This window comes from Cyprinus carpio, chromosome B2 (genome assembly GCF_018340385.1).
Source record: "Cyprinus carpio isolate SPL01 chromosome B2, ASM1834038v1, whole genome shotgun sequence".
Classification (NCBI taxonomy): Eukaryota; Metazoa; Chordata; class Actinopteri; order Cypriniformes; family Cyprinidae; genus Cyprinus; species Cyprinus carpio.
In genome coordinates this window covers 14,102,565-14,129,199 of record NC_056598.1, presented here as the reverse complement: position 1 = coordinate 14,129,199, position 26,635 = coordinate 14,102,565, and the positions used below count along the sequence as shown (strand labels likewise).

Sequence of the window (26,635 nt, the reverse complement as noted above, 5' to 3'; positions counted from 1 at the left end):
CTGTTGCTGACCATGTCCTTACCTTTTATGACCACAGTGTACCTATCTTGTAATGGATACTTCCAGCAGAATGACACGCCATGTCACAAAGCTCAAATCAAACTGCTTTCTTGAACATGACAATAAGTTAATGTACTCAAATGACCTCTGCATTAACCAGATCTCAATCCAATAGAGCACCTTTGGGATGTGATGGAAGGGAAGATTCACATTATGGATATTCAGCATCATGCTGTCATGTTAATATGGACAACAATCTGTCTGGAATGCGTCCAGCACCTTTTTGAATCTATGTCATGAGGAATTAAGGCACTGGGTCGACCCAGTACTAGTAGGCCTACCTAAAAATGTATGTGTGTATTATTTATTCATTTCTTTATTTATATATTAAGTAATATAAAAATGTATAACGTTAATACATAAAATATGTAAAACAGGCAAAGATAAAAATAAAACTTTATTAGGGTTATGGGTGATGCGTGGGATGTAAAAAAAAATCAATTCAATCAATTACATTTTATAAGCATTCAGGAAGTGTTTAATGCCCTTTATGTAGAACAAATATTTAATAATGTCAGAACACTCTGTTTCTATGTATCAAAATAAAATCTCTTTAGAAGTGAACAATATAAAAGTAGTTTGTTAAACTGATCTGATCTGCCTTTAATGTGAAAGCTATTGTGTAACCTGTTATGCTTATAAACATATTCTTAAGTCCTGACATTGAAAACTAAGTGCACTTTTACTGCATCCACAGATGAGGAACCTCAAAACCTCCAGCAGTCTTGTATACTGAGAAAAACATCTTGTTTTTGTACTTGCACAGTTTGTTTTGTTCATTTGAATTCTTGCAGTCATGCCTGAGTTGTTGAGCTTTTTCTGTTTCTTTCACCTCACAGATAGAGTAAGAAAAATCACTGTGCTGAAGGTCTGTTTATTTTTTCTGCGAGTCCTGCATGACCTGATCATAGGAAGGAGGGGGCTGTCTGTAGTGGGACGGCAGGGCTGAATACACTGCAGTCACGTGTCCCGGGTGGGTCTGCACTTGGTAGACGGTGGAAATGACTGCGGTCTCTGAGTCGCCATAATTGTGAAAGCCAGCCTGACGCAATCCTACCAACACACACACAGCAGATGAGACCACGTGAACTCTGCATGTATTCAAGACGAAGGCATAGGGCGAGATTACCTGGTGATATGATGGGCTGTCTGGTGAAGGCCACGTTAAAATCAGGTCCCTCAGGTGGAGGGTAAGGGTGGACACGTCTGCGAATGAAGTACCCAGTACTGCAGCAGCACAAAATGCCAATTATCAGCAGCAGCCTAGAGACCAATCAAAAACAGCCCTTAAAATCACTCTAATTCCAATCCAGGTCGGCACAGTGGCTCAGTGTTGTCTCACAGTGAGAATATCCCCAGTTCTCTGTAAACTTGCATAGGACAAACAGTTTGGGAAATAAACGGATGTTCCGGTCCACCCTTTGAGCCAAGTACAACTTGAATGCTATTTCCAAAAAAATCTTGTATTTTAAAAAACTTCAAAATGAAAAAATAAATAAATACTCACCAGAAATACCATATTCTCTGACCAGAAAGAGCTCGAACACAGCATTGTGTGCCACAGCAGTCTTCATATGTCTTGCATCTATGAAAGACATAATCGTCCTTCAGAAAATTTCGGGGTCAGCAAGGATGCAGTAAATTGATCAAAAATCTTACAAAAGATTTCTATTTCAAATAAATTCTATTCTTTTGAACTTTCTATTCATCAAAGTATCATGGAAAATAAAATGCATCAGCTCAACTGTTTTCAACATTGATAATAATAAAAAAAAAAATTCTTGAGCACCAAATCTGCATATAACACTAATGTCTGGATTAATAGCTGCTGAAAATGCAGCTTTGTCATCACAGGAATAAATGAATGCTTTCAAATATATTCAAATAAAGAAGTTATTTTTAAATTGTAAAACCTTTTCACAATATTACTGTATTTTTAATCAAATAAATGCACCCTTAGTGAGCATAAGAGACTTCAAAAATCTAAGATAAAAAAAAAAATGAATTTAGCTACATTAAAAAAAATAAGTCTTATATCACAATAAGGCAAGGTGACCATGATCTACAGATTTATAGATAGTTTACAATTTTCATTCAGATAATATTTTAAGATAAAGCCTAGTATTTGTTGCTGCATAAATGACTTGTGAGTAAAAACAAACTTGATGAATGTGTCCTTTTGAATGAAATGTGATTAAGAAGCGTGACGTACTGTCTGCTGCGGCTGCAGGAGAATTCATCTGTGCTTTTGGTGTGAAGACTAAATTGTTTGTACCTCACCTCCTGTGGCGTATGTCAGAGGCTGGCTGTACGAAAGTGCTTGTGATAAATGACTCTTATTGAAACCATTAAAAGTTTCTGAGCTAAAGAATTCTCTTTTTTCCCTCTGTGCATCTGAATCAATCCTTTAACCACTGTTCTGTTAAAACCATTAAGAACAATGTGAAAAGGTGTGAGCTTAGTAAAGATTAGTGTAGCTAGTCTGGGTCCTAGTTTTCTAGCTTCTTGTTTTCATTCTTTAAATACACAACGGCCCTATTTAATTCTATTTATCTACTATACTTACACAAAGTACACAGGATAATCTTCTTCAAAGTACCAACAGTACTTTTTTTCAGCAACTGTCTGCAAATGAAGAGAGCGTTTTATAAATAAAGTCTCATATGCATGAAAGAACAAAGTTATAAACATGAAAGCTGAAACTAACTAATTTATTCTGAAAAGAGGAAGAAACAGCAACATTGGTTGATGTCAGATAAGTTGAGACTGCACTTGTGTTGCTTCTCTTCTATCATGTTTTTCTTGTCTAGCCAGTTGATGCATGTCGAGTACTTTCGAGACTACTTTTTAGTTTCCAGTAATTAAAAACAGAAACTACTGAAAATATTGATCTATTTTACCTCACATCACCCTGTTTATGCTGACCCGTTCACGATTAACCACTGCACGAATAGAAAATAAAAATAAATGGCTATGACAATAGCAAACCTTTTTCTTTTTGTGTCCTTTTAAATGAAAACCATGTGACCTTTGACCACAAAACCATTCTTTAGTCGCTGGGGTATATTTGTAGCAATAGCCAACAATACATTGTATGGGTCAAAATTATAGATTTTACTTTTATGCCAAAAATCATTAGAATATTAAGTAAAGATCATGTTTAATTAAGATATTTTGTAAATTTCCTACCGTTAATATATCAAAACTTAATTTTTGATTAGTAATATGCATTGCTAAGCCTTCATTTGGACAACTTTAAAGGCGATTTTCTCAATATTTCGATTTTTTTGTACCCTCAGATTCTAGATTTTCAAATAGTTGTATCTCGGCCAAATATTGTCCTGTCCTTTACAAACCGTACATCAATGGAAAGCTTATTTTTTCAATTAAAAAAATATATATATATCATTATGACTAGTTTTGTGGTCCAGGGTCACATATTATAACATAATGGTGTTTTTCAATTTTTTTCAATTTTTTTTTTTTTTTTTTTTTTTTTTTTGTGACAGTTGAAGACTACATCTGATATCATGGAAAATAAACTACAAAGAGCTTCTTGTCTGAGTCCTGAACAAGAACAATAAACAATGTTGTGTGCTAGATGGACAGTGTGTGGGAGCAGATGCGTGACAACAAAATGTGAATTATAATTAAAAATACATCAAAGTTTAGTACAAAACTAACATGTTTTTGTAAACTAAATTAAAATAAAATAAAAATACAATTAAATAAAAAATGTTTAAAAAGTAGTAAAATGCTATGTTACTCACCTCCACAAATAGAAGTGTGATGAGGAGGCCGCACAACTGTGGCATTATGTTTTCAGGCGTCACAGCGCGAGATCAGCTGCTGTAACTGGTTTACCTCGAGACCCGTGCGAGTGCGCCGCCCGGACACAGGCAGAGGTCACTGAAGCTGCTCGACAGCGCTGATGCTCGTTTTTTAAACGGTGAGTTGTTGGTCCACATGTCCTGGACTGGAACATATTATTAAAGTCTCATGCAGCGCTCGTGCTGTGGCATCGGACTCTACGACATCCTCTAAACACCCCATTATACAGCGAGGAGGATGACGTCACATGACCGCACATCACAAAGACACGTTTGTGCGGCTCTGTTTTACTGATTTAATCGCTGTTGGACTGTTTTCTCTATTAACCTACCTCTGACTGATCACACTTGTAAACAGCCAGTCATTCATCCAAAACCTGCTGTTGTGCGTTTTCTTTAGATCTCTTCCTTTCACACTACCATTGTTGAGTGAAAACCAAAAAAGTAGGGCTTTTCTATTCCGAAATTTTTGGAATCGAGTCCGATTCCTGATTCTGGAATCGATGGGAATCGATTCCTCACTGTTGTTTACGATTATTTTTTCTTATTTTTTTTTTTTTAGATTAAAGTAACTTAATCTCACCATGAGGACTGCAGGATAGGTCGTGGAATGTATCCTTTTCATAATTTGAAAGTAAAAAAAAAAAAAATGACGATACTTAGCCTTAATTGTAAATTTTGAGTCAACAGCTCAGGGACATGCGTTTATCGCATCATGAATTAAACAAGACATGACGTGTCTAAAATAAATGTGCACAGTTCAGCTGAAAGATGAAGTTTGAAACAAAAAAATCAGAACATTATAACCGATAGAGCTCGTGGTTTACCTGTCAATCAGATGCGCTCTCGGCCACTGACGTTTTCTTATATAATTATTATTGGCTGATATAAATGTTTTAAAAAATGGTATTTTAGATGGAAATAAGATCAAGACCCTCGATCAAGTCATGATCTATTCTGTCGTGCAGCGCTCAAAATTGTGGTCAAGCAAGTAACCTCTGAATCTTTTTTTTTTTTTTTTTTACTGGTTCATTAAAACTACCTTTCCGAATGAGGAAACTAATCTGACATCTAATAACTTTTAGCGAGCACGAGGGAGGTGAATGGTGCTTCTCAAACGGTAGGCTGCATCCTAAAATTCAGATGATCAGTAAGCTACCGACTCGTTTTCTTTCAGTTTATGTTCGTGAATTTAAACGTGTGTGCAGCCTTCCGTTAGAGAGACTCCCATAGATGCGCTTTGTTGAACTGAAAAAATCTCTAAATGAGACGATTCCCATCAAGGAATCGATTCTTTTTGGAATCGACTCCCAGCCCTATAAAAAAGCCACTTCTAGCCTACAGCTTACCTCATGAAGTTGGCCAGAAACAAATATAATGTATGATTATTAGCTTAACAACACTCTTGAAATCATCATTAAAGTGACGGGTGACCCACAAATCATATTCTACTATCATTTACTCAGCCTTTGAGTGATTTGAAACCTTATTTCTTCTGTGGAACAAAAAAGAAGATCATTTGAAAAAGGTTTGCATACAGCGAAGGCAATGGTCGCCAAAACTTTGCTCATTTGGATACCAACATTCTTCAAAATATCTTCATGTTCCACAGAAGAAATAATCATACACGATTGGAAGGAAATTGGAGGGTGAGTTTATAATGATGACAAAAAAATCATTTTGTGGTGAACTTTGATATATATCCCTTTGATATTTACTTTCGATAACCTAGATCAAAGTATAGGCTACAACACAAAACATAATCAGCACTAATAATTTATATTTTACATCTTTTATTGCCGTAGATGGTTCCAGTGTTTTTCAATCTGACATTTTCCCAGAAACCCAAAGAATACAGTTTGCGTATACAGTAGACCATTTTCTGTTCACTTAATATAATCTTGTGCATCAGTAGCATTACTACACAAAAATATACATTTGTGTTCACACTTGGAAGAACAGGTATTCTGTACATTTTTTCCTAAAAATTCTAATTTAAAACAACATTGTCTCCTCACCCTTGTGATGTACCATGATCATGTCAATGCAAATCAGTTTGCTTGTAAATATAAAGTCTTTGTTCATAGCTGAAACTCTTTTTAAAATAATGACAAAGAACTTAAGCTCAAAGAGGTATTGCATTATTTAGCTCTCCCATCACCAAAACAGGAAAAATAAAGTCCTGTGTATGACACTATTCTTAAATGTGGCAGTGATGATTTCAGAGATCAGTATTAATACCACAGAAATTCTATTGGCATTTATACAATACCTGTATTTGCATAGATTAATAAATTACATGAAAAGCACATTTTACTGTGGCAACATTCCTCTAGTGTTAACTTTCTTCAACGAAACTCGAAAAATAAATATTAAGACTAAGTAGCAAAGATTTCATTTAAACATTTTGGTTGAAAAATTCTAAAATCACATTAAAATAATTCCAAAAATCAAATTAGCCAGGAAAATGTAATGCTTTTTCTAGACAAAATTATTTATTTTGTCACAGTGTTCTAAAGAACCTTTGTGTATATTTTGTCATTAGCTCTATGTATATATTCTACACTGTGTTCAGTTTAACACAGTAATCCATGAGTGTTTGTGTCATCATAGCTAAATAAATACTACAAATATTTAAAACAATCAGTCAATTAAATAAAGGTTTTAGGTGCTACTTTAACCTTTTTTGGGGATTTAAAACTGGTAGAGGAATCTAAGCAGTTTTAATTAATCAAGCTATATAAAAGGTTTCAATGTAGTAACATAAAACATTAACATAGTAACCCTACACACATTCCAACAACCTACAATCACCATGACTACTAGATGCAAAATAAAACGTAAATTGCACGCAACCATTTAAAACCATTTAAAAAACACAATCAATACCAATTCGCCAACACCTGATCCTAACAGTAACAAAGCAATTAATAACACCCTGATGATTGTTGAGCAACTGCGTAAACAGGACACAAGGTAGTACTTGGTAGTGACACTACTGAGGAGCAGCTTCATCTTTGACTTGTGCATTATGGGAATCAAAAGACATCAGGTCTGCTCTGCCCTCAGACAAACTGCTCGTCAGAGACTGTGGCACATCAGAAAAGCCCTGATTGACACCATCAGTTTCTGAGGGGAAAGGTGAGGACTCGTTCGACTGCACGGGATATTCTCCAGGTGGGGCAGATGACTCCAGATGAAGGGCGGCAGGGTCAATGATCAGGGAAGAGATGTCTATAGGAGGCACAGAAGAGTCGAGAGATGGGACTGAAGAATTCATCAAAGATGCCATGTCTGTGGACATGCTAGGATCAAGAGGCAGATTTGGGAGAAGAGGGTGTGGGAGAGAAAGGGGAGGAGGAACATCTGAAAGCGGTGCAATAGAACTTAAATCCACAGCAGGATACTCCTCTGTATTTTGCTCCTCAGGATTACGACTAGGAACCTCACTGTCTTGAAGCTTCTCTGCAAAAAGAGACATTTTACACATTTTATCACCTAGACTTGGACTCACAGATTGAATTCTGTTCATCTAAATTTAGCAAAGTGGCCTCACCGACACCTGATATGTCAATGTCCTCTCGGACAGCGAGGGATGTGTTTGTCATGTCAATGGAAGAAATGGATAGGTCCAGTCGGTCTGCCATGTCTGACACCTCCGAATTCATCATGGCCACTTCTGACTGATCCAAGAAACCTGGAGGAACCATTGCCTTGATATATTACAATGTCTTTTCATGAATTTTGTTCTAGATGAAGCACGTATTTTGATGCCTTACCAGGATCCATGACTCTCTGAATGGGAGGTGGCAGTGGGGTATCAAGATCCAAGCCACTCATTGACTGACTAGACGCCATAAAGGACACCTGAAGATATACATTTCAGTTATGTTGTTGTATGTATCTACCAAAAATTCAAATCTTTGTAAAAAATGATGCATTTCAGAAGGCGGGGCATAGAAGAGAAACAATAATGTACATTATGTGGAAAATAATGTGTTTTTTGAACCTTAAACCGCATAAACATTCCATTACACCATATACACAAAATAATGTTCTTTTTAGCAGCATCATATGACCCCTTTAAGTAATATGATATCACACTACAGTCTTGTGAAAAATTACCTCTGTGAATCCATTTGTAGGAAGTTCTTGCTCTGGCATTCCTGCCACAGGAGAAACTTTTGGACTGACTCTTTCAGATTTTGGGCTGTCAGGTCGTGCTGGGATTCGGTGCAGGTAGCCATATCCAATGCCACAGCCAAGGCTAAAAAGGCAAAACCATTATCATGAAATGCACACAAGCCCTGAAGGAGGGAGTAGTGTGAGTCGTTTCCTCATAATAATGGCTGATTCAGGTCTTCATTACACTATTATATCTTCTGTAACGGTTATTACCTGCCTTCTCCCCCCCAAGCACCATTTGGTGTGACAACCACCTCCCTGCATTTATCGGTCTCTGTACTGTAGACCAGCAGCTTCAGTGGTTTCCCCTCATGGGCTTCAATTAGGGAGAAGAAATCCTCTGACTGTCGGGAAATCAAAACATTGCTTGATTGTAAATAACTTGCAAGCACAGATTTGTTTTCTCCTGAATAACAATCAAGCATTCATTAAATAATTCACATCTTACATCTTGGATAACCTGGTCAGCTCCAACAATGAAATCCAAATATTCCTGGAGTCCGGCCAGTGCTGCTGGTGAATTTGGCTCCACATCCTAAAACCAAAGCAAGCGAAATAATTACACAAAGAGAATAACGAGAACAGTCCAAGAAACCGAAGTACCTTAAAAAATGCAAGGATCACTTACGAGAACATGCCAAACATTTTCATTGGCTCCTTGAAAGCTGCAGAAGCGCACACTGGCTCCCAGAAGCCCTTGACCACCCCACATGTTGCTGGGAACCACTTCCAATTCTCGGATCCTCATGGTCTTTGTACTATACACTTCCATCTTCACCGGTTTCTCCACATTAGCCTTGAGGAGGTCCTTGAGCATATCATTCTCCTGGTTCTGTTTCAGATAGCATGTGACCCAGAATCAAAGAAACTGTGACCACATTTACATGCACATAAAAACCATGTTTTGGTACAGCCTTTAATCCAACTAAGACATGAACTTTCATTATCTCTTTGGAAAATATGGGAGATAAAGTATATATTCTGAATAAAATGTTTAAATGACCTATTATGCTGTCTTGCACAGATTTCTTGAAAGTGGAATAATTGTTTCAGGTTATGACAACTGGTTTTAATGTGTTTACGTAATTCATGCATGGATTATTTGAATGTCACTGACCACTTACAACTAGTTAAAACAGTTTGTTTAAATAGTTGTAGAATTTTTTTAGCTACTACACAAACACTACCAGATTGCGCTGTTAAATCATACATGGTTATTACTTGTGTGTCTTAGACAAATCTATGTATTAAATGTTCAAGATTACAAGAAAAATCAATAAGGTTTTACAAATACAAACTTACAAGACGATTATTGCCAATGGATATGATGAAATCGAAAAAGGGCTCCAAACCAGCTTTCTCTGCTGGTGAGTCCTCTTGAATCTGTGAAGGAATAGAAGTTAATCACTGCAGAGCACAAATTCCATTCAGATTTGGAATTTCAGTTTTGCGGGGGTTGTATTTCAAACGCATTTAAATTAATATTTATGCTGTACACGTTGTGTATTAGGGGAAGTTTAATAACATCCATCGAATGGTAGTAATCTCAAGTAATGAATATCTGAGAATGAAGCTGTGTCCCAAATGGCGCACTTAAACTCTATGTACTTATGCACTATGTACTCAACCATGTAGTGTATGATTTATATGAGGTTATTTTGTCATTCATAAACGGAGTCTGATAGCACCTCCCCCTTCACTACGTAATTAAAGCTGCGGCAGTTGAGTGCATTAAGCGTTCAACATTCCACACTTAGTTTTTTTGGTTATATAAATGCATTATCCGGGTTTTTAAAGTGCACTTTTTCTTTTTGGAATTTTCAGTGTGAAAACACTACTCGCACTGTTTATACTATAAAACGTCACAGAATAGTGCATAAGTACGCGATTTGGGACGCACCGGAGTTTATTCTGTGACGTGGCGGCTACGCTTATATACTCCTAAATCCAGGAGCTGTTGGATTAACTTTACTGACCACCACATTGTTCCAAAACTGAGCAAACACTTTTACACACTTAAGACCATAATGTAAGAAATCGAAAATGTTAAAATAAATAAGAAGGCGTTTTCGGAGCTTTCAGATTTACAGTACAAAATAACCTGTGTGACAATTTCCTGACAGTTGCCGTTGCCACTTTGCAAGCATAATTTTTAAACACTGAAAAGGCTTCCACAGATGTTAATACCGCAGACAAATATACTAAATCTGACACAGTTGTTTATTTACCAGAACATTTCAGCACGAAAAAAGTAAACATGAACGCACAGACTCAGTTTTCTCTCAGTGCATATCTGTCAAAGCCTAAAGCAATGCGGACATGAGAACCTCATGAAAACATAGCTAGCATGCAAAGCTTCTCGGTGTCAAAAATAAAGTCACCAAAATAAAGGTAATTTACTCCATGGACATGATATCCTTCTGTTCCCCCCTCAGGTCCACCACTGCTCTGTGTTAAACCCATTGCTCTTAAGGGTTTCGATGTTTTTCAGTGTTTTGTTTAGCGTTGTGAAATTAACGACCCAGACACATCGTGGCCATGTTGTCCATCTAGGCAGGGGAGAGCAATTGAACATGATGCCAACGATCAAAGGATTTTTCTATCTCGGTACGTTTTTTTTTTAATATTTGTCGGCTAAAGCATCCTCAATTTAGCAAAAAAATAAGAATAAAAAAAATTGTGTGTGGCTAAATTGCATAATAATTATACAAAATCTGTAATATAATTAAATACGTTGTATTTATATTTTCTTATTCACACATCTTAAATAATTCATAATTTTATCATTTTTATTATTTCTAATGACTTTGACAAAGCAACAATAACTTAACCACAAAAGCTAATTAAGTTATGTATACTCACACGTAGTTGCCTTCAATTCAAGTTTAACTTCAACCTCTATGTTCATATATATATATATATATATATATACATACACACACACATACATACACACACATACATACATACAGGTGCTGGTCATATAATTAGAATATCATCAAAAAGTTGATTTATTTCACTAATTCCATTCAAAAAGTGAAACTTGTATATTATATTCATTCATTACACACAGACTGATATATTTCAAATATTTATTTATTTTAATTTTGATGATTATAACTGACAACTAAGGAAAATCCCCAATTCAGTATCACAGAAAATTAGAATATTACTTAAGACCAATACAAAGAAAGGATTTTTAGAAATCTTGGCCAACTGAAAAGTATGAGCATGAAAAGTATGAGCATGTACAGCACCCAATACTTAGTTGGGGCTCCTTTTGCCTGAATTACTGCAGCAATGCGGCGGGGCATGGAGTCGATCAGTCTGTGTGTTATGAGGTGTTATGAGAGCCCAGGTTGCTCTGATAGTGGCCTTCAGCTCTTCTGCATTGTTGGGTCTGGCATATCGCATCTTCCTCTTCACAATACCCCATAGATTTTCCATGTGGTTCAGGTCAGGTGAGTTTGCTGGCCAATTAAGAACAGGGATACCATGGTCCTTAAACCAGGTACTGGTAGCTCTGGCACTGTGTGCAGGTGCCAAGTCCTGTTGGAAAATGAAATCTGCATCTCCATAAAGTTGGTCAGCCTCTTTTGCAATGACCTTTTTTGTCTTGCCCTCCTTGTGCAAGGTGTCAGTGGTCGTCTTTTGGACAACTGTAAAATCAGCAGTCTTCCCCATGATTGTGTTGCCTACAGAACTAGACTGAGAGACCATTTAAAGGCTTTGCAGGTGTTTTGAGTTAATTAGCTGATTAGAGTGTGGCACCAGGTGTCTTCAATATTAATCCTTTTCACAATATTCTAATTTTCTGAGATACTGAATTTGGGATTTTCCTTAGTTGTCAGTTATAATCATCAAAATTAAAAGAAATAAACATTTGAAATATATCAGCCTGTGTGTAATGAATGAATATAATATACAAGTTTCACTTTTTGAATGGAATTAGTGAAATAAATCAACTTTTTGATTATATTCTAATTATATGACCAGCACCTGTATATGTATATGTATATGTATATATATATATATATATATATATATATGTGTGTGTGTGTGTGTGTGTGTGTGTATATATATATATCTTATTGATCATTTTGTCTTTCAAGTATTTTTAGACTTCTTGAAGCTACTTCTGATGTTTACTGAGGCCCTCTTGTGGGGCTTCCAGGTAGAGAACAACAGTATAAAGCCTAAACTCCAGTCATTTTCAAAGTATCAATGTGAAAATTAAACCTCTTCAAACCTCGAATTTAAGTCAATTTTTGGAAGAATAAACAGTACCTAGCTACATAAAAACCAATACTGTAATTCGCTGAGTCTCCGTTTCTTCTATGTAAATCAGTATTTCTCACTGGTTTTGTGAAATCAGTTTTATTGAGATGAGTTATTCCACAGAAGAACAACAACAAAAAAAAAAAAAGCTGGACACATTTTGAAATGTCCAAAAACATTCACTGAAGTAAATACAAAGCAGACATACCACTGAAGCGAATGTAGCATGGATTTTTATATATTACAAGTCATTCTTAAAAAAAAAAAACTTGCTGCCCCTTGAAAAGACGAACATGAAATATGATAATAGAATATTGACATTTATAACAGCTTAGTCATTTGAAACACTGTAACAAATTCATTTACTGTGCTACACAAAAATAAATCTTTGATTCACATACATGATCATTTAAAGCAAAACAAAACTGAGAAATAAATATGAATGGACTTTTATAAGTAAACATTTAACAGTAAAACTTTATTTACTGAAATAGCATTAGTTTGATACCTTGATAAATGGTAATGAAGCATATATATAAAATCTTACCTACAAACTCTCCAAGACTTTTGGCAACAAAGTTGAAATTGACATATTACTCATCGTGATACTTCACACTGAGTGGTTTTTAACTGTATTTACACTGTGATCATGAATAGTTACAGACTATATATGTATATCCTTAAATATAATTTTAAGGAATATCCTTAAATTCCAATATTATTCACCATTTTTCCTTATAGTAAATTTGATTTATTCATACTGTACAATTGCAATTGAACAACTCTCATTTGTCTTTGAAACATCAGTAAAAAAATACTGAGCTACTCTGCTCCCTATTAAGAAATTCCTACAAGAGACTCCAGAAGACTGACTCCTGAGTCCTCAAACAGAGCAGGACTGGGACAGCGGGGGAACTGGAGCTGTGACATGTAGTCCAGATGACTATACACTTTAAAATGATTGCGGCTTGAACCATACTCATTGAAAGTGTCAAAAAAGACCAGATCAGAGTCTGAGGACAGACTGAGGTCCATGTAACAGTTCATAGTGTGATCCGGAGATGCAGAAGGAGTATTAGGGATATCAAATGGATCGTCGACACATTCCATGCTGGCCTGATTAGCATTTTCATCCAGATACTCCAATTTAGATTTACTGGTGTTGCTTTCCTTCGTGGATGTGCCGCCAGTGGCTTCTGTGGACAGATTATAATCTTTAATGTATGGACATCCTTCTCCATCAGAATCAGAAAAACTGAGTATGTGAGTGAGTCCTCTGCTATCCATGTCCAGTGTGGGTCGGTCTGAGGAAGGCCTTCCATCCGTCTCAGAGTCCAGACTCAGAGAAGAAGAGCAGGAGGTGTCAGTCATGTCACTGCTCCAGCTGTTGTCCCCCTGCCTGCAGAGCTCGGAGCTCAGGAGGAATGAGGGAGAGTCGTTTTTTACAGGAAATGTAATGGCTCTGTTCCTCGCCGCTGATTGTTGTTTAGTGGAGATTAGTCTGTTGTCATCGTGCAGCCTCTTTTCCAGCTCCAGCTTCATGTGTGTGTGGATGTAGTGGCTCCGTACCCGACTGGAGTTGAATTCGATTCGGCCTGCGGGATTCCCACAGCATTCCTTTGAACATCCACAGGGAAAGTTGGAGCGATCCATCTGTTGACAGATCAGTGAAAAAAGGTCTTATAATAAAACTGTGGCTGGCCACAGGAAAGAAAAATCATGAGATCTATTCAATATCTCAATGAAATTAGAAGTAATTGAGACTTCAGTTTAAGTTTTTTTTCTCTTGAGAATATGACCCCAGTAATCTCATAAGCGATGACAAGATTTTTGACATCGACTCAAATATTTCTCAAATGCACTACCATTCAAAGGTTCAGGGTAAGCAAGAATTTTTAAAAGAAATTAATACTTTTATTCAGCTAGGATGCATTAAATTGATCAAAAGAGATAGTAGAGACATTTATAATATTATAAAATTATATTTCAAATAAATGCTGTTTTTTTCATTAAAGGATTCATCAAAGAATCCTGAAAAAAAGTATCATGGTTTCCATGAAAAGGACAACTGTTTTTATCATTTTTTTGGTGCACCTTATCAGCATATTACAATGATTTCTAAAGAATCATGTGTTATATATTAAAATAAAAACAGTTATTTTAAACTGTAATAATATTTCACAATATGACTTTTAACTTTATTACTGATTAAGAAATGTAACCTTTCTGAGCTTCAAATTCCACTGAAAGTCTGCCAGGCAGTGCAGAATCTTTTGAGCAATAAAATGTCAAAGATCAATAGGACAACTGCACCACCATGAATAGAAATATATATACATAGAAAAAACAGTAGTTCATTTATTGCTTATTACTTGGCACTTGATGCCAGCCTGGCTGCAGGTACAGGTCTCCGGCTCACAGAAGCCCTGGCAGTGGCATCCACAGTCTTCCCTCCACCGCCGCAGCTCCTGCAGCTGCCTCTTCTCCTCTCGGTCGATGCGCACCACTCCTGCTGCTCTCAATAATGCACGTCTCCGCTTCGAAGAACAGGGATGGAGAGATCCCATATCTTTCAGCTTTGCGCTACTGAGATCAGCATCCTCATCTGGGACGTCGTTCACTGTCAACCTGGCTGCTTCTGATGCTGTGAGAGTCCCACTAATGATCAGCTATAAAAAAGAAGATATTGTAAGAAGACAAGCCAAAAATAAAAGTGGAAAATAACCAACTCACCTTCTGTCTTAATGCCTCCAGCTTCTCCTCTTGGTGTTGCTCACGTAGCCTCTCCATTCGCAAGCGCTGCTGCTCCTCTGCGTGCTCCGCCAGGGTGAACTGCTGGCTGGCAGTGTGCCGTCTAACCATGCCCAGTGTGCAGCCGCCATGACTGGGCACACTGCTGAAACCTTGACAGCGCTGGAAAAGGAACACTGTGACCAGGCCAAACCGAACACTGCCTTTGGATTGAGTATCTTTCGTCTTCTTCAGGATGGATGAAACTAAGAGCAAAGATATCAAATGCATTAATTATCATCTCACTCCACTGACTTCCAGTGGCTTCTTGAATCAAAATGTAAGGCTTTGACACTGGCTTTCAGGACTGCCACTGCATAGAAGGACCTTCTGGTTAATGCAGGACAGCAGATGTGATTTTGCATGACAATGTGGGACACGTGCGTGACAGAGATAAATTTACTTATATAAGACTATGTAAATATTGATTTACATTAGTGGAAAGTTTTTACGCTGTGATGTTGAATGATAACATACTTTAAACCGTCAATAAGCTTCCTTAATTGAGACCATCACTTTGATTGATACTCAATTTGCCCATGTTCCCTATGGGACCTATTCAGTCACTAAATATAATAAACTAAATAACATACTAGCAGGTAAAGTCAAATTTTATACTGAAATACTTTTCAACTAGTGTGTGGCAGCTCTGAGCAGGAAGTATGTTATTTTTTTTTTTTATCTTGTATGTGTCTAGAAGCCCTGGCTGGTTTACCTGTATTTAAAGGGTTAGTTCACCCAAAAATTTAAATTCTGTCATTAATTACTCATGTCATAGAATACCTCATGTCATTCTAAACCAATAAGACCTTTTTAGTAAGGACATCGTTAAAATAGTCCATGTGATATCAGTGGTTCAACCTTAATTTTACGAAGCTACGAGAATACTTTTTGTGTGCAAACTCCTCCGCATCACCCAATATATCCAACAATTCTTCTCGTCTGGGTCCCGTCCTACACCATTATCAAGAGAACCACAACACATATGCTACTCCTTGTTTATGAGCAGAGGAATGCATGCACATTCGTTATGGTACTCTGGATAAGCTTCGTAAAATTATGGTTGAACCACTGACATCACATGGACTATTTTAACGATGTTCTTAATATGTTTCTTGGCCTGGGAACATTTCAGTTGCATTGCTCTATGTAGGGTCAGAAAGCTCACGGATTTCACAAAAAACAACTTAATTTGTGTTCTGAAGATGAACAAAGGTCTCACAGGTTTGCAACAGCATGAGGGTGAGTAATTAATGACAGAATTTTATGTTTTATTTTATGCTTTAACCTTTATATGGAGTTCCCTTTTCAAATCCACTCTCGTTCCTTTGCAGTCATTATCAGAGGGGGAAAAAAAAACCTTCTCTGCGAATGCATTTTTTGGTTATTTTTCAACTCTAGAACATGACAGCTGTGCATATGGATTTTTAAATGCCAGCTTATTTTATTTTTTATTGTGATATTGGAGTTTCAGAAAAGGAAATAATTACAAACATAAATATTAAAAATACAGACATAATTGGAATGCAAGTCACTGCATAAGTCTGGCAGAACACAGGAAAGAGGAAAGTCACTTTCCAAAACCTTCACCGTCTCTGTTCATATCTGGTGTGGAATGAGCTGACAACCTCCACCTGAACTGAAGAGACAGTTGCAACTTTCAAGAAGCAACTGAATACCTCTGCTGCAAGCACTTATTAACCCCACACCTTTAAACCAATTCACGTGCACAAAAAATTACCGGTAATAATAATTATTTTTTATCTGCATTTTCTAATCTAGTTGTCTAATAAACCTGACACTGTATATTATGAATATTGTCTTTGTGACAAATCGCATTTGTTCCTCTTTGTAAGTTGCTCTGGATAAAAACATAAATATAAATGGGTTTATTTTATGGTGATTGTCACTGCTGTAGTTTACACTAGAGGGCAACTGAGTCAGATTTGTTAAGAAGTAACATGAACTCAACACTAGAGAGGCCTAATGAGACATTACAACAGTGGTCTTGCCATTTTTCATATGCAGTACTAAAAGGAAAAAACTTTCTTCAAGAGTGCAAAGTTTAGAAACATTCAGTGCTATTACTTATTTAATTTATGTGTTTGCTTTTTTGCAATAGCAGTTTCTTTCTCTATAAATGAGGATAATGGACTGAGGTCAGATTTCAGATGTGTTTGAACAGTAGTAGCCCTTAGTAAATCAGCTTTATTTGCAGCACTTCACATGCTATGAATCATGCAGATCAAAAATGAAAAACACACAGGCATGTCCAGGCACATAGACAGAAAATATAATCTCACAGTACTACCTGCAAAGGTAAACACTTACACAATAGACAAGCTCTGTCCCAGTCAGGACGGTGTAAGTGATTATAGCTTAATAATTTTTGTGCTTACATTGAGGTTTGTGGGTTTAAAATGACTCTGCTGACTGTGCACAACATCTCCTGATAAACAATGTTACAACTGTCTGTTTCTCTTCATATCTAGTGCTCTGCACAATAACACTGAGGTTAGATAACAAGACCCCTCCTTATGTGTGTTTAAAAACACTGGAAGTGTTGCTTTGCATGATTTGAAAAATGCACTGTGCTACTATGGTACTATGCATGACTTACTTGGCATGTGATGGCTTGAAGAGAGAGAGCCAACAGTCACAAAGTCCATGCTATCACTTTGGGGGCTGTCTTCATCAGAGTCCCATTCAGAGTGTGATGAGGGGGATGAGGAGGAGTAAATGGCATCCTCGTCTGGGAAACCATATTTCCTCTTTAAACCCCCACGCTGTGATGTAGCCATGGTGATCTGTCAAATTATAAAGGAAAAATTTAAGCAAATGCGTCAATGGAAAATGTTTGTGATGATAATTTTTTTTTTTTTGATCTAGTTTATGTGCCGAGTTTTTAGAAATGAATTCTGTGTATTCATGTTCGTTTCTGTAAAAATTTATATTTAATGATTCTAAAAAATAGCAATATATTTAATAACAACGAGCTGTAACATGTTACACTTTAAATACATTTTGAGTATACAAATCTTTGAACAAATTCAGTTTACAAATCTTTATTATTTTTTATATATATATATATATATATATATATATTTTAAAAGGGGGCATTTATTATTTTTAATAATTTTTTTCTAAACCTTTTTTGAAATATATAACAGTTATTAAAATATATATTTTAATATATATTTTAGGGTAATTTTTACAAAAAATATTAATTAATAAATAGAATTAATAAATAAATAGAATTTATGATTGCACTACATGATTTGGCAGACAGGTGGTTTTTATAATTTTTATAAGCAGTGAACCCGTTTTGTTTGTAAAAAAAAAAAAAAAAAAAAAAAAAAAAAATTAATAATAAAAGATTATACCAAACTACATAAAGATAAAAATACAGCTCTTGTAATTAAGTCTTTTTTCAATTAAGATATTAGGACGGTTTTATAACCCTGACATTTTTGTTACTATCAAAATTAAATCAAATTCAGAAGTTAAAAACCATCCCCTCCACTACAAGATGTAAGTACTTTATATATAAATAGCATTTTAATGTATTTTTGAATGCATTTTTGAATGAATTACTGGGTTATAAAATGAGATCACATTTTTGGCTGTGTACCAAGTCTGAAAATAGTATTTGTGGAGGTTCAGTAACCATTAGCATATAAATCCTAACCAGCAGGAACTGGACACCTCTCTCTTGTTCAGGCTGGTACCAAAGATTCACATCTTCACCCTGGGCAAAAGCCTGTTTAGCAGGTTTCCCAGTAAGACTTGAACTACTACAACAACACAAGCCCATGCAGCTTTCTCAGGGAAAGGATCATTGTTATTAATCATATTATGTAAAGTGAATGCAAACACAAAAGTGTGCATTATACAAGCAATGATAAGTCTGGAGGGAATCAGTGGTTCCTTCTATCTCCCTCCGGAGTCATTAACATTCCTCAGATGTTTGGAGTTCTTCAAGAACAAAATGTTAAGACATTCAGAATCAGCTCTGCTTAATGTCCCAAACGGGTTAAACTGCATGACCAAATTTGTAACTCAATACTTGTTTTTATTGCAGAATCCCCCAAAAATACGACAGCAAATGCCAAGCTCCATTTCAAAGCTTATAAAAGCACTTACAAGTACATGCTGAGTGCATAAAGAAACAAAATAGGAAACCGTAGCACATATCGCACGTTCTACTGAAGTTTTTTTTGCTTGAGTGGGTTTGCACTGGAAAGAAATCACACACTAGCACATACACACAGAGAACTCTGTGTACCTCGGATGCCAGAACAACACTACCTCACACCACAGGACGGAGCAATCTGCATCACAGATCACCTGGTTCTTGTTCCAAGTGCATCCAGTAAAGCCCAACCCACACAAGTGGTTCATATGCCAAGAACACTATATGTGCACACTGCCTGTATCCTGGACAACCTTAACACTCTCTCTCACCTCTTTTCACACAGGTCTGGCTTTCTTTGGACAGTGTTGTGTAAACACCTGCACTGTAATCCCAGATGCCACAAAGTCAACTGTGTAAAAGGTTATTGCTTCATGAGATAAATGACACTTTGTGTTGCACATAACAGTAAAAGTGTTTGTATGTAAATCATGCTTTTGACAGAAATGCAGAATTGACTGGTGCGGTGACACGTGATTTATGGCTTCCTCTAGCTGTGACAAAGTGATAGTGATCTCTTAAAAGTGTGCAGACACCAGACTTCAAGTTCATTCAATTATTCATGCATCCTTTGTGTACAGTATGTGATGTGGGAGTGTTTATGTAGTTTAGTGAATGTGTAAGACAGGAGGGCAGCTGATTACAAGAACATAGGCCTAACATACAACAACAACTGAACAAAAAACACTGAAAGCCAAACACTTGGCAGTGACAACTGGCCAGACTACAACTATGCAAATGAACATGCGAATGTTAGAATGTAAACAGAAGGAGGAGGTGGAGTTTGCAGACTGTGAAAGGGGAAAGCAGACAGATGTCAGGTGGAAAAATAGGTTATCACTCTGGTCTACAGCAGACAAAACCAACTAGACTTTTTCTCACCTTTTCTATGCAGCAAAGTGAAGACTTAAAGCATCACATGTATTTGTAAAATAGTGTAAATATAAGTAAAGTGGACAGTGTCTGGTCTTTCTTTAATTTAATTTTTTTTACTGGTGCTATTGGCTACAGTGTCGTTCAATACAAGATAGACTAATTCCTTTTTATTATTGTGGGAATATAGATAATGATAGCTTATTAAGCAAAAAAAAAAAAAAAAAAAAAAAAGTAGTCAAACCCACTATAACTTGCATTGGCCTAATGTAAGCATCTTTCTCTTAAATCGTTCATGAGGATCTAATTTCATGACATTGCAGGTGCATATACTTTCTGTCAAGCCAATCATTATCTTTCATATAACCCTAAATTGTGGGCTGTTTTTCAAACATCACAAATATTAAAACATTTTATTTAAAATTCTAATAAAAGTACAAACCAGCTCCGTTTTATTTTAAGGATGATTCGTGTATCAAGTTAATAAAAACTTACTAAGCAGTCTAAGCAGAGCGCCTGTGTAAATAGCAAAAGCTACTTTTTCACGCACCAGCGCTTTAAAATTCTGCAGCTGCTGAACTTCCGTAGCGGACTTTCTCGCGGTCAGGCTTTATTTATTCAGGGACGTAAATGACCACATTGCAACAAACTATAGGTTCCACGGTAACAATTGGTGACTGAACCGCTTAGCTTATTACCTGTACTACTGAGTTCGCCTTTTGGGAGCGTTTTATGTAAAATAATGTGCTGCGAGAAATCTACAAGCACCTTAAACAAAAAACAAACACTCACCCAGTGGTTGTGTATCCGTGTATCATGTGTGGAAGAGACGACCATACGATGCTTGAAAAGTTAGACGACGGGAAAAGGCCTTAACAAACATACGATGCTTGAAAAGTTATCAAGATAGCACCAACGTTTCCTGTTTCTTAGCTCTCGACTGCACGTACAGTACAGTGAGATTTGCAAGCTGTTGTTGAGTTTATTCGTGTTGTTCATCATGTGTTCGTCAGAAAAACCTCCCCCCACACTGCCTGACGTAAACAGTAATATGATGACAAAAACAGAGCGACTTCTTTCCATGCAGTCCCTAGACCCTGACGCTCAAGTACTTCACACGCTGGGTAAAGCACAGTCAGTCACCACCCAACCACAAAAACAAACACCGCTGGGTAAAGAACAGTCAGTCACGACGGAACTGGCAAAACAAACTTGTCTATCAGGAAAACCTGCCCTGACCAACCAACATGACGCCAAATCATTCAGCTGCCCACCACACGAGGATGTACTGGATGTCCTTCGTTTGGTTTGCGTGATACACCCATATCACAAACAAAGGGCTCCTTATTCAGCAGTATCTACGTGTTTTAGAAAGGGTTCTTAGACCATACGATCATTCAGCCAAAGTCTGGTTTTGTTTTCTCTCAGTGAACCCTTTCAAATTGAGGAAGTCAGTGTTCTGTGTCATGGTCTGATAAAATGTATTTCTGATAAAATACTGTGTGAGCAATTGGGCTTATTTTGGCAATCAACCATTTGTGAAAAGCATATGACAGTTCATATGTCATTACTACTGTTTAATGGTTCCCGAAAACTATAACATCTCCTCAGACATATAAAATATGTCCAGGGTTGAGACCAGGATTGCATTGATAGGATTATTGTTGAAATCAGTTTCTATCTGCACTGAAAACTGGTGTAGAATTTACAACAGGTTTCACACACAAAAATCTATAAAAATCACAAAAACACAAAAAACAAAAAAAAACAACAAAAAACATAAAAACACAAAAATTTGAAGACTAAAAAAAAAACTGAAAAAGTACATTCTTTCAAAAAATCTTAATGTCTTGACTACAAGTATTGAGCATTTCCAATGTTATTGCTCTGGAAAAAATACAGTTTGTCGAATAAACATTGCCCTGTAGTGGGGCATGTTGTCACAAACAAAACGGTCGTTACTAGCTTTTTTCAAAAGAATTTAAACAGTACAGAAGACATCATGAAACTCATGAAACAGAAAAAAAGCACAATATAACAACACATCAAACCACCAATTAACAAATATTGTAATTTACAGGTTGTGTAATTAATTCTGCAATAAATTATCGCGTTTAAAATATGACAACATGCCCGATTTGACGTTTATGAGAAATTCCCTTGTATATAAATACTAAAACAGACACACACACATATTTGCGTAAATTGGACTTAGTCTTTAGAAAACCTACAGTTACTGAGATAAATCTTTTGTGACAGCTAGCCCCAGTCTCGCTGATATTTATTTAGCCTGATGATTTCTGCAAATGCATTAATGGATCTTTTCCATTTTTTTTCTCTAATGAAGTCAGTTCCAGCTTATGCTGACAAAGAAAAGACAGGCAGTGATAAGAGATCAGACAAAAGGCAGAGGTGAAAAACATAAGACTGCTGCTCCAGCCACTCAGCCAATCACTAGAGAAACACTCCCTGGATACCAAAGAGCCTTTCCATGGCAATGACACTGTGAAACATCCATCACAGGAGACTTCTTGGGCATCATGGTTTCAGAGGCAGATGGTAACATCTTTGTGCCTTTCTCTCACTCTTTCTTTCTCTCTCCTTCTCGCACACACATAACACTGACTGTATCACCTCAATGATTTCCCATCTGTTTGGTAGTGAAACCACAGGGCACATATCACCCGTCAGCCCCTCCTTCTGAGCTGGTGGTAAGACAGACATACAAAAGAACCACAGACGCTTAAAAAGCAGGTTAAAACATGTCAACAATACACTGGAGAATGAGCTTTCAAACATAACACATCCATCTGCTGAAAGGTTCAATGTTTTGTATGAAAGATATTGTGATTATTATTAACTATTCTAAGAATAGTGGACCACAAGTGGAAAATGTGATGTAGGCTGAGTTGTTTCTGCACAACTTATTTTTAGTGCAAACCACAGACACTGCACAACATAAGCAAATCAATTCAAAGCATGGACCATAAACTCTGTATGCAGAGTAAAAGTGCTAATGGAGAGAAGGTAATACTGTAGGTTATTATCACACACAATGTACATCTGAGAATAATACACTTGACAAAAACAGAATTTGATGATTTCTTCATCCATCTCGAGCAAATGGTATTTAATATTTATATTCAAATATTTGTGTAATAGCTCTCTGGAATATTTGATTCTGATTGGCCAATCACATCATCCCGTGGTCTGATATTTTCTAAAGACATTACATGATTTTCCACCGATTTTCAACCAAATTACAGTTTGGATAAGTTGACGCCAGTTGACGAAAGTCAGTGCTTGTCTGCAGATTTGAGTTGACAGGCTGGGAAGTCGTGGCCTAGTGGTTAGAGAGTTTGACTCCTAACCCTAAGGTTGTGGGTTCGAGTCTCGGGCTGGCAATACCACGATTGAGGTGCCCTTGAGCAAGGCACCGAACCCCCCACTGGTCCCCGGCTGCCGCAGCATAAATGGCTGTTCACGGTGTGTGTGTGTGTGTTCACTGCTGTGTGTGTGCACTTTGGATGGGTTAAATGCAGAGCACGAATTCTGAGTATGGGTCACCATACTTGGCTGTATGACACATCACTTTCATAGAAAATCTTATAGAGTATGATGGTCGCAGACCCTGATTTTTTAGCTTCTGACTATGATTCGATCCAGTCAGAGGAAATCAAACATGTTTGATATTTTCAGCCGATTTTAGAACACATTGTTTGCTGTTGTCATGCGTCTCCTATAACAAGGCACATATTTCTGTGTGGGTTTGATGTGATCAGAATAACTATAAAGTCTGGTAGTGTGAGATCTTCAGTTTTGTCATCTGTGATTATTACATGATGCCCAGATTTTTAAGATCTGTTCAGTTTTTAAAAGTCGTGTAGTGCACTGCACTCCAGCCTTAATATTTACCATCATCCATGGCAATAAGTAACTGCAACTTATTAATATTAATTTAACTGTAATATTATTGCAGTGTTTATCTTGTCGCCAGGCTGATTCCTTTGTACACTGAACAATTTCTTCTTAGTGGAAGCTTTAAGATAATGTACTGTTAAGATTTTAAATTAATTGAAAATGTAATATTTCATATCCACATATTTATTTATTTATTGGATTAGTAGCAGTGTAATACGCTAGATTATGTACAGCCAACCGACTTTTACAGCAAAATAAATTCTGCTCTATAATAAATTATTTATTTTTATTTTTTTAATTGACTGTACATTATCTCACAAAATAAATTGCAATTTTTGTGTGATTGATTTTGCGATTTATCCTGTGATAATACGCAAATATTTAGATTCGATAACACTCTGTTTACTTTTGCGAAAATAGTCAGTTGACTGTACATTGACTGTAAAAAACATTAAATAATATCATATTATTGAGCAACAACTAGCCAACGTTCAACCATAAATGAGATTCACAAACGTTTTTGATTTTCTCTTCTAAAAACTCTTATCATTAATGTTATCATCACCGCAGTCATTTTCCTGTTATATACTCCTTCATATATTTCATAACCATCTGTCACAAATTAATTTTTTCTACACTGTGTTTAAACTGTCAACATATGCTGATTGTTTTTCAGCACACAAGTGAGTCTCAATCTATCCCCCTTCACTGAGGCAATCGGCTGTTGTGTAATAGTTAACCTACATTTCCCCCTCGCTCTCAGGTTGCTGCCACTAGCACTTGTGGCCCACTTTCTGTCAAGAACTGGCCTACATACAAGGAGATTCTGACAAACTTTACAAAGCTGTCGGCACAAAAAGCTCCTACAGTAATTTCTCACCCTTCACTGAATTCAGTCGCATCCGCTCTGCTGATCTCTGCTGTCATGGTGGGAGTCTATGAAAAGTGCAGTATAGAGAGCTTCTGGACTTCACAACACTAATTCAGCATGCAATACTGAGTTGCACATTTCCATAGCTTTTATTTGTTTATGACTTGAGGCAATGGAGAGTTAAAGACCTCTAATCAAATGACTGATAAATACAGGTGGGATCCAGATACAGATTTTAATGTGAAATGCAAATCTAATGGCAGAGCCTTTGTGTTTGGGCATTTCAGCAGCAACAGCTATGCTTATGTTCTAGTGGTGTTTGTCTATCCATCTGAATAGACAGGCTTTTGCTTGTGTTGCCATGACAATTCAGTGCACCAGGTGTGTCCTACTCAATCTGTAGCACTACATGGTAAGAAAAGGGTATGGAAAGCAGCTTTTAACATTCTTATGTTTTTAAGTCTTGAGTATAGTCTTGAAACATATCCCTTTCTTGTATCAGTGGTCATTTGCATTAACTATTGTGGAAAATTAAAAGCTGAATCCCTCCTCACACACAGAGAGACACACACTTCTGCTCCAGTAATTTGCATTGTGCTGCAGAGGATTCTCCTGGGTTTAACCTGTTTCTAAGTATAGCTATCTATAAAAAGATTGCCGTAGTGCTACACATTGGTTTGGAAGTACAGTACACCTTTCTCACTTCATTCACTGAGATCAAGTCCCAGAAGTCTTTGTAGAGTTGTAGACAAAGAAAGAGTAGACAATGTCTAATCCAAGACCAACAGCAAAAATAAAAATAAAAAGTTTGCCATTTTCAAATGCTAGAGAATGTAATGACAGTCATACATAAAAAAATCTATTCCTTTGTAATTCAAATTCCCTTCATTTCTTTATAAAACAGAACTGCTTTTCCCTGTCTTTAGTTATTAATAATTATTGTGTTGCAATAGTGAGTCATAAAGCACCAGAAAGAGAGATGACCAATAACGGCCATTAGCTATTTCATTGTTATCTTCCCCCACATCATTCACTATATAAATGTGACATATTAACACATTCATCCTCTGACGTTGCTTTGACGTCACTATGGGAACAGCGACTGTCTGAAGCGAAAGGATGTGTCCAAATAGAGCAGAAATGATGACTGAGGATGTTCATTTGATGTGTAAATAATAGAATGACAAAGCGAAAAATGAGGATTAGAGTTCTTGTAAAAAAAAAAAAAAAAACACAGTGAAATAACATTATGAAAGTTCAGCATTAGAAAGTAAAAAAAAAGCCCTCAGTTTTTGCTCAAAGCACTAGCTAGAAGCACAATAGATTTATTCTCCTCCGTGTAACTTGTTTTTTTTTTCCACATCATGTTTAACAGTCATAAATACATATTGTATATTTATCCAAACTTTTTTTTAGAGCTTAATAGCCATGGTCAGCCTTGTAGTTTCTATATATATATATATATATATATATATATATATATATATATATATATATATATATATATATATATATATATATATATATAATGACGTTATGTAGCCTACCTATGATTCAGTAATCTAAAATAATGACACATTTATGGGAACGAGATCGCCATCTAGTGGTAAATAAACGACATTGGCTGTTGGGTTC

General features: G+C 36.4%; 3 protein-coding genes across 5 annotated transcripts; all 3 read right to left on the bottom strand.

The window, feature by feature from the left end:
• Window positions 1-438: 438 nt before the first annotated feature.
• On the bottom strand, window positions 439-4,276 carry LOC109083109 (vesicular, overexpressed in cancer, prosurvival protein 1-like). The gene is made up of 5 exons (XM_019097929.2): window positions 3,831-4,276; window positions 2,627-2,685; window positions 1,568-1,645; window positions 1,190-1,323; window positions 439-1,113 (listed from the first exon to the last, which is right to left on the bottom strand). The coding sequence occupies exons 1-5, from the start codon at window positions 3,873-3,875 to the stop codon at window positions 935-937; spliced, it is 495 nt and encodes a 164-aa protein (XP_018953474.1). The 5' UTR covers window positions 3,876-4,276; the 3' UTR covers window positions 439-934.
• A 1,390-nt stretch (window positions 4,277-5,666) lies between these two features.
• LOC109083149 (Golgi reassembly-stacking protein 1-like) lies at window positions 5,667-10,629 on the bottom strand. Of its 2 annotated transcripts, none has more exons than XM_019097976.2 (9): window positions 10,476-10,629; window positions 9,378-9,458; window positions 8,704-8,907; window positions 8,524-8,610; window positions 8,289-8,419; window positions 8,016-8,157; window positions 7,670-7,757; window positions 7,447-7,587; window positions 5,667-7,355 (listed from the first exon to the last, which is right to left on the bottom strand). In XM_019097976.2, the coding sequence occupies exons 1-9, from the start codon at window positions 10,536-10,538 to the stop codon at window positions 6,886-6,888; spliced, it is 1,407 nt and encodes a 468-aa protein (XP_018953521.1). In that variant the 5' UTR covers window positions 10,539-10,629; the 3' UTR covers window positions 5,667-6,885. The 2 variants fall into 2 exon arrangements, with proteins under 2 accessions (XP_018953521.1, XP_018953522.1); XM_019097977.2 differs by having other exon boundaries at window positions 10,457-10,596.
• A 1,807-nt stretch (window positions 10,630-12,436) lies between these two features.
• Window positions 12,437-21,171, bottom strand: csrnp1a (cysteine-serine-rich nuclear protein 1a). 2 transcript variants are annotated; one of them, XM_042718196.1, is made up of 6 exons: window positions 21,090-21,171; window positions 21,001-21,043; window positions 17,764-17,950; window positions 15,087-15,349; window positions 14,726-15,022; window positions 12,437-14,006 (listed from the first exon to the last, which is right to left on the bottom strand). In XM_042718196.1, coding segments are annotated over exons 1-6 (1,608 nt in total). In that variant the 5' UTR covers window positions 21,092-21,171; the 3' UTR covers window positions 12,437-13,190. The 2 variants fall into 2 exon arrangements, with proteins under 2 accessions (XP_042574130.1, XP_018953500.1); XM_019097955.2 differs by lacking the exon at window positions 21,090-21,171 and having other exon boundaries at window positions 21,001-21,045.
• Window positions 21,172-26,635: the final 5,464 nt, after the last annotated feature.

Coding starts and splice junctions, on each gene's coding strand:
- LOC109083109 (XM_019097929.2), bottom strand. CDS start 3,875: ATGCCACAGTTGTGCGGCCTCCTCATCACACTTCTATTTGTGGAG. Junction 2,686..3,830: donor TCACACTTCTATTTGTGGAG/GTGAGTAACATA, acceptor CTTCATTTGCAG/ACAGTTGCTGAAAAAAAGTA. Junction 1,114..1,189: donor ACAGCCCATCATATCACCAG/GTAATCTCGCCC, acceptor GTGTGTTGGTAG/GATTGCGTCAGGCTGGCTTT.
- LOC109083149 (XM_019097976.2), bottom strand. CDS start 10,538: ATGGGTTTAACACAGAGCAGTGGTGGACCTGAGGGGGGAACAGAAGGA. Junction 9,459..10,475: donor AAGGATATCATGTCCATGGA/GTAAATTACCTT, acceptor ATTCCTTCACAG/ATTCAAGAGGACTCACCAGC. Junction 8,611..8,703: donor AAAATGTTTGGCATGTTCTC/GTAAGTGATCCT, acceptor CTTTGGTTTTAG/GATGTGGAGCCAAATTCACC.
- csrnp1a (XM_042718196.1), bottom strand. Junction 17,951..21,000: donor CACGGATACACAACCACTGG/GTGAGTGTTTGT, acceptor ATAATTTGACAG/ATCACCATGGCTACATCACA. Junction 14,007..14,725: donor AGGCTGGCATCAAGTGCCAA/GTAATAAGCAAT, acceptor ATCTGTCAACAG/ATGGATCGCTCCAACTTTCC.